Raw genomic sequence first — 13831 nt, 5'->3', positions numbered from 1 at the left:
TATACAATATCCACACTAATTAAGATAGCTAATTGGGTAATTTAAAATTAATCTGATTTCTTTATATCTGGCAAACTCTAAGGCCTCTGGCTCTTCCTGGCCACAGTAGCTGCTTCTCCCTGCTGCTCTCTTTGCCTACACTTGAGACTTTAAGCTTTGAAAATATTGTGCTTTTGAAGCCTGTTAGTGCTGTGAACAGATTTGTGTGGGTGGTGAGAAAATTATTTTATTTTCCTTTGATCCAAGGAAACCACTCAGAAAACCCAAATCTTTAAATATAATCTTAAGAAAAAAGAAAAGTATTGAGTCATTTGCAGTTCTTAAATATTACTCTCTCATGAAAACTCTTAGTTCAAGCATGGTTGATAATCCAGTCTGTCTTATAATTCAAGTGTTGTTCATTGATATCTCATTTTATCTTCAGAAATAAAAATGCAAATTATCTACAGGCATACCTCAGAGATATTGCATGTTCGGTTCCAGACGACAGCAATAAAGCAAGTATTGCAATAAAGTGAGCCTTAATCTTTTTGCTGGTGGAGGGTCTTGCCTTCAGTTTGTAAAAAAAAAAAAAAAAAAAAAAAAATGCAACATCTGCGAAGAGCAATAATACGAGGTATGCCTGTACTGTAATGTCATTGTTAAAGTCAAACGTTAAAGACCTGTTGCAGGATGGCAGAGATGAGGTTTTTAAAAAAGTAACTTTCATTAAGCCAGTTTGGAAGATGGCTTAAGACTGAGCATGCTACTTCATTACCTACCTCAGTAGCACTTATCATCATTCCTACATTTTTCTGTTTAACAAGATACCTGAATTTGAAAGAATTTATGGACATGTAAATAAATGGACGTTAATATTTCAGAAAATCAGGAGAGGAGAACTAACTCAGTGTTATTACTATAATTTTCATTTGTTGAGTTTCACTAGTTCAACTTTGGCATTTTGATGGTGAGTTGAAGTCTTAGGTTCTTAGAATCCTTTTCTCTCTCTCTTTTTTTTTTTTAATTAAATCTTTATTGTTCAGATTATTACATTTGCTCCTCTTTTTTCCCCCCATAACTCCCCTCCTCCCAGTTCCCGCCCCACCCTCCACCCTCACTCCCCACCCACTGTCCTCATCCATAAGTGCACGATTTTTGTCCAGACTCTTCCCACATCTCCCACACCCCTTTCCCCCTCAAGAATAGTCAGTCCATTCCCTTTCTATGTCCCTGATTCTATTATGATCACCAGATTATTTGTTCACTTGATTCTTAGATTCACTTGTTGATAGATGCATGTTTGTTGTTCATAATTTGTATCTTTACCTTTTTCTTCTTCTTCCTCTTCTTAAAGGATACCTTTCAGCATTTCATATAATACTGGTTTGGTGGTGATGAACTCCTTTAGCTTTTCCTTATCTGTGAAGCTCTTTATCTGACCTTCAGTTCTGAATGATAGCTTTGCTGGATAAAGTAATCTTGGTTGTAGGTTCTTGGCATTCATCACTTTGAATATTTCTTGCCATTCCCTTCTGGCCTGCCAAGTTTCTGTTGAGAAATCAGCTGACAGTCGTATGGGTATTCCCTTGTAGGTAACTGAGTTTCTTTCTCTTGCTGCTTTTAAGATTCTCTTTGCCTTTTGCTCTTGGCATTTTAATTATGATGTGTCTTGGTGTGGTCCTCTTTGGATTCCTTTTGTTTGGGGTTCTCTGCGCTTCCTGGACCTGTAAGTCTATTTCTTTCACCAGGTGGGGGAAGTTTTCTGTCATTATTTCTTCAAATAGGTTTTCAATATCTTGCTCTCTCTCATCTTCTGGCACCCCTATAATTCTGATGTTGGTACGCTTGAAGCTGTTCCAGAGGCTCCTTACACTATCTTCGTATTTTCGGATTCTTTTTTCGTTTTGCTTTTCCAGTTGGGTGTTTTTTGCTTCTTCGCATTTCGAATCTTTGACTTGATTCTTGCGCTCCTCTGGTCTGCTGTTGGGTGTCTGTATAATATTCTTTATTTCAGTCAGTGTATGCTTAATTTCTAGTTGGTTCTTTATCACCATATCGAGGGTCTCATTAGATTTCTTGAGGATCTCACTACATTTATCGGCAGTTTCTAGAAAATTATTGAAAGACCTTAAAATTGCGGTTTTTAGCTCTATATCCTCCATTTCTGTCATGTTTCTTTGTCTCCGCATTTTTTATGCTTTCTTGGTGCACCCCCTTGTGGTCTTTGCACGCAGTCTTGTTGTAGTTAAGCCTTGATTGTTGTCGGCAATACTGAGGGTGATTTGACCTCCAGGCCAACTGGCTATCCCTTTTTTCTCTTTTCAGAGTTTTAAAGCTAAATGAAATAGAAAATAATAGTGGCCAGCATCAGATCTCTGAAGATTTTGTCATATTGGCCAACAGAGAGAACAAAGTAAGTCAGGAGTACTTTAAAATCTGTGTGTATCACTGTCTTTCTATATAGGAATAGAATAGTGCAGATGTGTTTGCCCTTTAGCATGACTGACAAGAACAGCACAAGTTTATAAAAGTCTGTTCACTTTGTCTATGTGGATAGCTGGTCTTAACCCCAAGTACATAGGAGATCTGGAGAGAACTGATTATATTGAGTATTTTTTAAAATATGTTTTTATTGATTTCAGAAAGGAAGGGAGAGGTAGAGAGGGAGAGAAACATCAATGATGAAAGAGAATCATTGATCAGCTGCCTCCTGCACGCCCCCTACTGGGGATGGAGCTGCAACGTAGGCATGTGCCCTTGACCAGAATCAAATCCAGGACCCTTCAATCCATAGTCTGACCCTCTATCCACTGAACCGAACCAGACAGGACTATATTGAGTATTTTTTGCTTATTTCTATTTCCTTTCTGGGTTTCTCTTTAAGTTTTTATTGATGAGTTATCAACCTTTGGGTTTAATTCATTGTTTTGACTCCAGCTGGTTCTTTTCCTTTAGCATACAAATTAAGAATATGAAGGAAATCATACAGAGCGAAATTTCCAAAAGCAGATCCACTCTATTTGCTGTACTATATACTAAAGCAGAGTCTGAAGGGCGAGTGAAGTAGCGAATCTGTAACCTTCGTATTTATTTTTGCCTATTTTAGTGTTTTATCCATTAAAAACTTTACAGTAACAAGTATTTTTATTAAATGGAGGATCAAAAAGCTGATTCAGAATTTTATTAGTTGAGGAAAGAATTATGGATGTTGGAGAAGGGTTGGTTAGTTTTACCACATTTGCTAATTAATTTTGTTATTAACTGCATATACTAGGACTTGTCACATCTTTTTTCTCTCTCCTTCTGATAGAATGAAAACTTACCCACTGTTACTGCATCTGGACGGGTGGTTAAAAAAAAATTTAATCTTCTGGATGATGACCCAGAACAAGAGGTATTACTCTAGCCAGAGACAACAAACCAAACTAGTATGTACTTGCCCTATGGGTTTTAAATTATTTTGGCCAACAGGGACCCTGGGGTAGAGATTGAGGGTGAGTTCCATGCAGGCTTAGTCTGTAAGACTGTGCATGCTATTTCAACCAGTGCTTTCCCGTTACCCTCTCTTTTCAGATTGGAATTATTCATAAGGTTTTATTTGCAGAAAGGTTCATAGGACTGAAATAACTTGAAAATACCATTAGCTTATTGTTTTGTTGTGTTAGTGTGGACACTTTAGCAGTGGTTCTCAACCTTCCTGCCCTTTAAATACAGTTCCTCATGTTGTGACCCAACCATAAAATTATTTTCGTTGCTACTTCATAACTGTAATGTTGCTACTATTGTGAATCGTAATGTAAATATCTGATATGCAGGATGGTCTTAGGCGACCCCTGTGAAAGTGTCGTTCGACCGCCAAAGGGGTCGCGACCCACAGGTTGAGAACCACTGTTTTAGAGGGAAATCTCTTAGAAAAGTCTTGAGTTTTCTCCTTCTGACTTTATGGCTTTAACCTTATTTTTTTACCTACTAGACATGGATATGTTTGTTTATGTTCATGGGCCAGGGAAGAAGGGTCGTAAATCAGTTCAGCCTCTGGCCTCAAATTGACATTACTAGTCACTGAGCTAATACATTTTTATCCTTTTTTAATTATTGTTTTTATTGATTTCAGAGAGAGAGGAAGGGAGAGGGATAGATTTTATCAATGAAAGAGAAACATCACCAATCAGCTGCCTCCTGCATATGCCCCTACCTGGGACTAAGCCTGCAACCAGGGCATGTGCCCTGACCGGGAATCAAACCAGTGACCTCTTGACTCATGGGTTGACACTCAATCAATGAGCCACACCAGTGGGCTATCCTTTTCTTTTAAAGAGGCATTGGAAGGACTTTTGAAATCAACTGACAGTTTACCATGCTGCAAATATAAAACCAATGCATAAATACTAAATCCATTTAGACCATAGAACTATATTATTTGTGTACTATTTCTAGGTAGAAATATTAGAATAACCTTCTAAGGATAGTTTTTGAAAAATTTTAAAAATAGGTTGGAGTTGGCCCAGTATGTGGCAACTGTCAAAAAGGAAAAAATATATATTTATTCTTTTGAACCAAGGAAATCTGTTGAGAACAAAGCAGAAAGCTCCCTATCCTGTATAAAAAACTGTATTCAAGAAAGACATACCAAAACTACCCAAAGGTAGCAAGAATAATTAAGAGAGAAGGAGGTAGTTACAAAGAGGGCTACTCTACATCATGAGATAAGAAAACAAAAACTTTTAGCCTGGAAAAGGAAAATTGAAAAGGATTGTGATTAACATCTATAAAAGCACACCCAAACTTTGAAGTTTGACCAAGTTTAGATCAATGCAAAAAAGTAAATGAAAAGGAACCACAGATAATAAATCTATGTAAATTTGTATGTCATAAGTGGTAAAGGTAGAAAATACAAATGGGTTAACAAGCAGTTTGACCAAATGTAAGTGGAGGATTTGCATGTGGTGATGAAGAGAAATTTGCTGTGCCTGCCAGGATATGTCTCTCTGGTCCATCCCTGATGGCTGGGCATGGATCTGCTTCTCTGTGAGGCTGTTGGAGTCCCAGGTTTTCCTCCCTTGAGTCTTTACCATCTTTAATCTAACCTATATCTCTTATCCTACTCCTGTTTTGTGGGTTAAATTTCAATTCTAAATATCCTTCTTCAAGTTTAAGCAGCAATTTTGTTGTTTGTTTGTTTTCTTTAAGGAACTAAGAAGGGTTTTTTAAAAAAGTATGACAAATAGAGTCCTAAATAGTATATGATGGGCTATCAATTCTTCTTTAAATGACTTGTTTTTTTCTGTCATAAGAACCTTCCTAGCACAGTGGGCAGTCTTCAGGTTGCAGAACTGGGCTCTATATATTTGGTTGTTTCTGGGAACCAGATATTCAGAGACAGCAGTTGAATATCTCTTTCGAATTTGGAGAAGCTCTGGTTTGCTCATAATAGAGAATTTCAGTTATAGTTTGGCTGAGATGTACATAGGCTTGGTTCTGTTTGTCAAAATCTGTGGGATACTGTTTAAGTCTTGAAAATCTTGAAACTGGTATTAGACTAGGCATATAAGTAGAGACACCTTCCCCCCATGTTCCCACCCACTCATTCTTTTTTCTGCATTATTTTCATAAGTAGTAGAATAGTTAAACTACAAATGTAGAGATAACCCTAACTGGATAACTGGATTTGTTCTTCTTTACCTTTGCCTTATCCATCTATTCCCCAAGACTTTCAAAATTGTGGACTATGAAGATGAATTGGATTTGCTTTCTGTGGTAGCTGTTACTCAAATAGATGCCGAAGGAAAAGCTCACCTTGATTTCCACTGTAATGAATATGGAACTTTACTTAAAAGCATTCCACTGGTGGAGTCATGGGATGTGGTGAGTAGCGTTCATGCAATACAAAGTTGTAAGGGTCCCTTTATAGGTGGCATTTATTGAAACAGATGTTTCTATGTCTGTGTCAGTCCTAGTTCATAGACCAATGACCACATGAAGGAGGTTACTGGACTACATGTAGGACAAAATGAGTACTTCTTTAGACTTCCTCCCCTAGGGAGTAGAGGATGTCACCTTACCAGTGGCCTTAAAGACAAAGCTTTCTGTTTTTTCCGGGACATGCTGACTATTTCCTTATCATAGTCCTTGGTTTTCTCTCATTTTGAAAGTTTGTTAATATTTTTAAAAAATAAAAGTTTACAGTTATTTAATGGAGACCATATCTAAGAATGTAGTGTTTCCAGGCACTCTTAGAAGCATTTGTCTATTCTTCTGAGTATTATAGAATATAAAAGCTATAAGAAATATTTTATCCAATTCTTGTTTTATCAGTGGGGAACCTGAGAGGTTTAGCAATTTGCCCACCAAAACATGGTGAAGTAGTTGCAGTTTTGGCAATAAAATCTGGCTGTTCAGACTCCTAAGTTCAGGGCTCTTTCCATTCTTAGCATTTTGTGTCATGCTTTTCTCATAAGTCAGTGGTCGGCAAACTCATTAGTCAACGGAGCCAAATATCAACAGTACAACAACTGAAATTTCTTTTGAGAGCCAAATTTTTTAAACTTAAACCATATAGGTAGGTACATTGTTACTAACTTAATTAGGGAACTCCTAAGCTGGCCTTTGCTAAAAACGTCCTCAATCTGATTGAGGTACATTCGCTGAGGTCGGCCCCTTCCAACTCTCCCATCCACACTCGTCTTGTATACTTGTTTCGTCTATCTCCTTTCCGAAAACCGACTTCTGTGCATGGGCCACGAAGTTTCAATCGCACTGTACGTGCACTCCCCCACGTGGTATTTTGTGGAAGAGCCACACTCAAGGGGCCAAAGAGCCGCATGTGGCTCGCGAGCCGCGGTTTGCCGACCACTGTCGTAAGTAATCTGCATATCCACAAATAATGAAAAATAAACCTTTTATGACAACTATTTTGCCTCCAAATGTGTATTTGAAGATCCCTGGCATAGGTGCTGTGACATTTTAGGGACAAGTAGTCAATATGGTTCTATTCTAAATAGTGAAGGGGAGATTGCTTTTGACTGTGTTTTCATTGCAGACATACAGCCACGAAGTCTACTTTGACAGAGACTTGGTCCTACACATAGAACAGAAACCCAGCAGGGTCTTTAGCTGCTATGTTTACCAGATGGTGTGTGACCCTGGGGAAGAAGAAGAAGCCACAAACAGAAGTTGAGAAAAAGAGTGAGAAAATTTTTAATTTTGAGATGTCACTTATGAGACTTTTAGCCAAACACCCCAACAACTGTGTCCAGTCCTCCTTTTTTATTATTTGCATAGCAAGTTCTCCATAAGATCTTGTGTTAACTCCAGATGACTGTGACTTCTCTTTTAAACTCTTGCCATATAAGGTGGTGAGAACTTCATTTTATGTAAGGGATTTTTAGAATATTCTCCCAAGAAGTCTAGCATTTTAGAGATTTTAGCTAGGTGGTGTTGAAAATATAAAATGTTGAGAACAGCTTAATTTTAATCATTGGGGAGAAGGTCATTGGTGAGGAGGTGTTTAACGTGGCTCTTAAAGGATAGTATGGAATTTTGATTGGTAATACTAAGAGAGAAAGACAAAAAGAAAGATACAAAAGATAAAGAAAGAAATCCTGTGTCCTCTGTACCATATTTTGCTTAAGGATGAGAAATGAGATCTGTAATGTGAAAGCATACTTTTGAACCAAAGATGTGTCATCACAGTTAAAAAGAAAACCTTATATATGTATCTGTATTTTGTATTTGTACTAATTATTTCTTCTTCCATGGTTTTATTCTCATTGCTTGATGTTCTCATTGATTATTTGTGTTTCTATCGTAGACGAATGTAAATGATTCCGAACAAACTTTAAGTGAATTTTTTTCTAATATGTAGCCTGTTAGCTCTTAATTATTAAGAATGTTGTACTCATTTCACCATTCGGTCTAGTTGGTGTGTCCTCCAGTTTTGCTTGGGCAATACAGTAAGGTAAAGTTATTCTGGGTTGTACCAGTTTTGCTCTCTGTAGAAGGGTAGGTGGTTCCAGGAGTAGCTTGGAAACTAACTGCTAGGTAGAAAAAACTTTTGGTTTTATCTTACTTGTGAAATGAGTATTTTTTCTTATTTGTTAAAATTGATCTAAATATGATCCTTGAAATCAGATAGTCATTCTTTAGAATGTTAAATAAATGCAACCTAAGTAAAAGGAGAAAGTATTTTTGTGTGCTCTCTGTCAGAGAAATCCAGTTGCTTGCAGTGCACATGTTCCATACATTTCTCTGATTCAGCCTCAAAAAAATAACTAGTAAAAAAAGGCGGGGGGGGGGGGGTAGCAGTAAAAATCATTGCTGATTCCTATTAAGGTTAAAATAAGGAACTTTAGCTTGGATGATTTATATAAAAACTCTTCAGTTGTAGTTTGAACCCATGTTAAGAATGATGTAAATTCTGCCCTGTTCTGCCCTTGAAGCTTGCAGAGAAATTTCAACCTTATTATAATCAACAGGGCTGAGGAGAGAGACGTATTAGCTATTCTAAAAGTCAGGAAATTAGTGGCAGAGTCCATAAACTTACAGCAATAAAGGGAGTAGACATAAAACTGTCTTTTGTGCAACAGAAAAGAAGATGGGTAACATTTTAGAAAAAGGGAAAATACTTATATGTGGGCTAAAAATATGATCTTTCTGAATCTGATCCTACGTATTACAACCATTTGGGAAAGCAGAAGTGATTACCTCAGGAGCAAGATGATAAAACTATCTTCATATATGAAATGTGAATACTTTTATATCCACTAATTGAAAAATTCATTCTCATTTTATGCACATTTAATAGAACTATTTAATTTAATATGTGAAGCTTTCAGAGCATTTTAGAGACATGATGTGATTACGAAGTGGTTGAATAGTTGCCATGTGGTGGATATAGCCCCAAACTTCTAGTTAGACACGAGGTAAATGGCCCTGCCCAGTTCCTTTCAATCTGGAAAAGGGGGAATAGATTAAAAATACCAGAGTAAAGAAAGAAAGCAGTGCTGTGTGGGTTTCAAGGCAAATATAGTTATAAAACCTAATCTTTGTTTCCGGGAGTGTCAGAAAAGAATGTCCTAAGACTTGAATCCTGTCAGATTTTTTCCAGAAGAGGTTTGTTGAGTTTCTCCTTCTCCTTTAAGTTATTGCCTTCTTTTGATAAAATGCTAGAAAGGATCCCATGTACGCATAAAGGCATCTGACCACCGAGATTCCTGTCATTTTTTAAAAGGGTACATAAAATGGTACTGCCGTCCTGTTTTGGTGCGTATGGGTGTGTGCTTCTAGCCTAGATCTGAACCGACCACTAAGAACCTCCTACTGTCTCACCACTGCCCAAATCGAACCAGACCAAGATCCAAGTGCCACATGGGCCCGGCAGGAAATGCACCTCGTGTGGAAGACAGTAGGGAACTGTGGGCCATGTAGCAAACGGAAGGGCTGTGCCCAATTGCAGGACAAGGACAAGCTGCTACTACTTAGTTTCAGGCACTTACTACATTGTGTGGAAATGTGGGCTGCATGATGGGTAGCAGGATGGTTGATAAAAAGATGGCAAAAGGTACACAAGATAGCAAAGAATATGGAAATTTACAGATAACACACATACCTGGAGATAATATAGTAAGCTTCCCCGAAAAGTAGGGGCATACAGTTGCTCATTCTGCCACCTGCCAGGTGTGAGTCTGTTATCCTCTTGGGGGTGAAGAGAAGTTGTGGTTAATAGCCTCCTGCCCCACCATAACCCTCCTCTCTACCTTAAGTGTTAGAGACGTTCATGTGTGCCCACCTACTTAACAGGTGCTAGTGCCAGGCATAAAACATAATGGGGTGACATTTCTGAGTGTTTAATTCAAGACTGGGTGAAGCAGGGTAGCTTCTTTCAGCAAGTCCAGATATTAAGCTGATAAGAGGTGCATTTCTGCATTTCACTCCTTGATCTAAGGTTCTGTATAGTCTCACAATATCAATGCAATAAGATTATTTTCTTTGACCTTCTAAAACATTTCTGGGACAAAACAAAAGAAATCTTATTATGGTTATTTGGACTACCTAGTGAGGAAATCATATTGCTTTATTTAAACAAATTAAGGTGCCCCACATCCTTCCACCAGTTGTCTTGTGTCCTGTACATACTCTTAAAAAACTTGTAAGTTATATTTATTGAGTGCTTCCTGTCTACCATCATGGTGATGCATGTAAAGGAGTTGTCTCAGCATTCAGAGTAACCATCTGAGGTGTGAACTACGTCGTACAAATGAGGAAATGACAATGGCAGAAGTTAATTTGTGCAATGTCCTACAATGAGTAAGTGCAGAGATCGGAAAAATCCCGATTAGGTTGACAAAAACTTATGCCAGATTTCCTCCAAACCTCTTAAAAGGCTTTCCCCATGAAAATTTTCAAACATACAGCAAAGTTGACAGAATTTTATGGTAAATATCCAAATACCAACCACATGGATTCTACCTTTCACTCTACATTGTTATCTATCCATGCCACTTTTATGATTTACTTCAAAATAAATTGCAGACGTTGCTATATTTTTCCCTAATAGTTCAACATGCATGTCATTAAATCGATTTAATACTGTTTAGTTTTTAAAATTTTTTATGTATACTTACATGCAATGAAGTACACAAATGTTAAGTATAAATTTGCTGAGTTTTTGCAAATGCATAGACCTGTGTAACCCAAACCCTTTACATTGCAGTCATCCTAGGAAGTTTCCTCCTGGCCCTTTCTAGGCAATCCACTCCACATCCTACCAGGTGTAACTATTGTTCTGATTATTTTGCCTTATAGGTTAAATGTGCCTGTTCTAATATTTACATAAATGCTATCATGCAAAGCATAATGCTTCTTTCACTCAGCGTGTTTTTGAGATTAACGTTGCATGTGTCAGTGGTTCATTCCTTTTATTGCTGAGTATTCTTTTGCATGAATATATCACCATTTGTTTTTTCCATTTTCCTGTTGATGGGCACCCAGGGTGTTTCTACTTGAAAAAACAACAACACTATGTATATATCTAAAAGCCTAAGCGACCGGCCAACTGGCCGCTAGCTATGATGCACAATGACGACCAGGGGCAGACGCTCAATGCAGGAGCTGCTGAGCTGTGGTAACTTGGCAGCTGTGCTTCTCAGGTGACGCACCTGGAACTAGAGAGGAGGGAGCCCGATTCCGGGGTGCGTCACCTGAGAACCGCCCTCTCACAATCTGGCACTCCTTGGGGGATGTCAGAGAGCCAGTTTCGGCCCAATCCCCGCAAGCCAGACGGAGGGACCCCACTGGTGCACAAATCCATGCACCGGTCCTCTAGTTATGAATAAAGCTGTGGTGAATATTCTTGTACAATTTTTTTGTGGGTGAACATACTGGTATGTCTTTATTCCTTTTAGGTAAACATCTAAGGATGAAATTGTTGGGTCCCAGAATAGGTGTATGTATAGTTTAATAAGAAACTGCCAGACCATTTACTCCAACATTTGTGGTTGTTTATCTTTTTATCTTAGTGTTTTTGGTGGGTATATAACCTTTTCTAGTTGAGACTTAGATTGTTTCTACTTGTGCCTAGCAGCCTTCCCTCCATTCAACCACTTTGTCTTCTTTAACCGCTACCCCCCTATCAGGAACGGTTGAAAACATTCTTTTTATGTGATAATAGTTAAGATAATTCAAAATCCAGCTTGAATTATTCTTTTTCAAGGAATACATTGCTCACCAAGGAACCCTGTTTCCTTTCATGAAGACCAACATTGGAGAACAAACCTGGTTCCTAAGGGCACACGCCTGACTGTTCCACATGACTGGTGGAGCTGGACAACATGACACCAGAGAAGAGGCTCCGTAAAACATTGTAATAAATAATACGACTGTTTTCTTTAAAGACTGTGTTCATGTTATTTCTAAATCAGGGAAATTTCTGTTCTAATATGAAAGCATATTAAACAAGCTGTACCCTTTCCCCAATAACTATATTGGATCTCAATGTGATTTTAAATTTAGTTTTCCTTATTAACTAATGGTAAGCACATTCTCATGTGTTTATTTTCCATGTGTAAATTTTACCTTTTATTAACAAACTAGAGGCCCGGCACATGAAATTCGTGTGCAGATACGGTCCCTAGGCCTGGCCTGAGATCAGGGCCATGCCCCCAGCTTTGTCAGAAAGGATGTCCGGCCTAATTAGCATATTACCCTTTTATTAGTATAGATTTATTGAGGCATATGGACATACAATAAAATGAACATATTTAAAGTGTACAATTTGGTAAGTTTTGACATGTAAACATCACTATAATCAAAATAACAAACATATCCATTACCCCAAAGAGTTTTCCCTCCCTCCTGCCCCTCTCTCCTCTTTCTAAGGCAACCACTGCTCTGTGTCTGTCACTTTAGGTTAGTTTGAGTTTTCTAGAATTTTATATAAGTGGAATCACACAGTAAATACTTTTCAGGGGACTTTCACTCAGTATAGTTGTTTTGAGATCATCTGTGTTGCATGTACCAATAGTTCATTTCCTTTTATTCCTTGGTAGTGCTCCATTGTTTGTTTATGACCACAATTAAATGCCTTTACCTGTTAATGTTCATTTGGGTTGTTTCCATTTTTGGCTACTACAAATAAAGATCTTACAAACATTTACAGACAAATTTGTATGGGCATATGCTTTATTTCTATTGAGTGAAAACCAAGGGAGAAATGGCTGGGTCATACATTAGGTATATGCTTGACTTTTAAAAAAGTTTCCAAATTGTTTTTCCAAAATGGCTGTACCATTTTATATTCCTGTCATCAGTGTATGAGAGTTCCAACTGCCCCAAATCCTTGCCAACACTCGGAATGGTCACTCTTTTAGATATTTAATTTAGGTTTTATATTTAGATTTATAATCAACTTTTGTTAATTTTTGTGTATGGTGCAAGGCATGGATCAAAGTTTGTTTGGACTTGTTTTTCTGCATATGGGTACCCAACACATAGGGAAAATCTTTCAGTCTTTCACCATTAAGTATGCTAATGAACATTTGGGTTGTTTGCATTTTTTGGCTGCTAGAAATAAAGCTCCTACGAACATTTGCAGAAAATTTAAAGCACGGTTAAACAGAGTTTTGTAGGTTGATCATAGATACCCTTTGTCAATTTGAGGAAGTTCCCTTCTAGTCCTAGTTTTCTGGACTTTTATTGAATGTAGATGTTGGAATTTGTCGCATTCTTTTTTGCATCTACTGAGATGATCATGTGGTTTTTCTATTTCAGACTGTTAATGTTTTAAGTTACATTGATTGGTTTTTTAGTGTTAAACCAACCTTGAATTCTTGGGATGAACCCACCTGAGACCTCCACATTTCCAACCATATTTAAAATCAGACAATTCCTGCAGTTCCACTTTTCACATTGTGTGAAAAATAATGAATTCATAAAATTTATCATCATATTTGTACTGCGGCATACGTGAATAGTTTCAAGTACATTACATTTAGATGACTTTCTGCCTTTACAGATAATTTTCAGACATGTTGGGGCCTTTTGCCAGAGGTTTCATCCTCATAAACAGAATTTAGCAACTTAGGATTTATAACCTTGGAGGAACTCTGGGCATGTTGCCAACCTCTCCCTGTCTTATCTCAGTCCACAGAGTTCATATACTAAATAAAATGATACCTGAAGTAGAAAAGTCAGTTAATCTGCATGACCCCGGTTACTTCTTTAAACCCATTTTAGTTCAATATACTTTAAAACCTTGAACCATCACGGAAGTGATGACACAGTGAACTAAATTCTTAAAGATACAAACAGCGAACGGATTCATATCGAGGCCACTTTATCTGCTCAGATAATA

At 37.6% G+C, this 13831-nt stretch overlaps 1 protein-coding gene across 2 annotated transcripts in view; it reads left to right on the top strand.

The window, feature by feature from the left end:
* Window positions 1-12639, top strand: part of DCAF17 (DDB1 and CUL4 associated factor 17) — a 38681-nt gene extending 26042 nt beyond the window's left edge. Inside the window, exons 11-15 of one of the 2 annotated variants that reach the window (XM_081095667.1) lie at window positions 2308-2395; window positions 3293-3376; window positions 5692-5847; window positions 7022-7167; window positions 11693-12639. In XM_081095667.1, coding sequence (XP_080951793.1) covers window positions 2308-2395; window positions 3293-3376; window positions 5692-5847; window positions 7022-7159 — 466 coding nt within the window. In that variant the 3' untranslated portion in view covers window positions 7160-7167; window positions 11693-12639. Of the gene's footprint in view, window positions 1-2307; window positions 2396-3292; window positions 3377-5691; window positions 5848-7021; window positions 8592-11692 lie in introns of those variants that run through there. The other variant, XM_081095668.1, reaches the window with a different exon arrangement.
* The last annotated feature ends 1192 nt before the right edge of the window (window positions 12640-13831 follow it).

This window comes from Myotis nattereri, assembly GCF_964212035.1.
Source record: "Myotis nattereri genome assembly, chromosome: 7".
Lineage (NCBI taxonomy): Eukaryota > Metazoa > Chordata > Mammalia > Chiroptera > Vespertilionidae > Myotis > Myotis nattereri.
The sequence above is the reverse complement of the archived record's forward strand: the minus strand, read 5'-3'. Positions and strand labels throughout refer to the sequence as shown.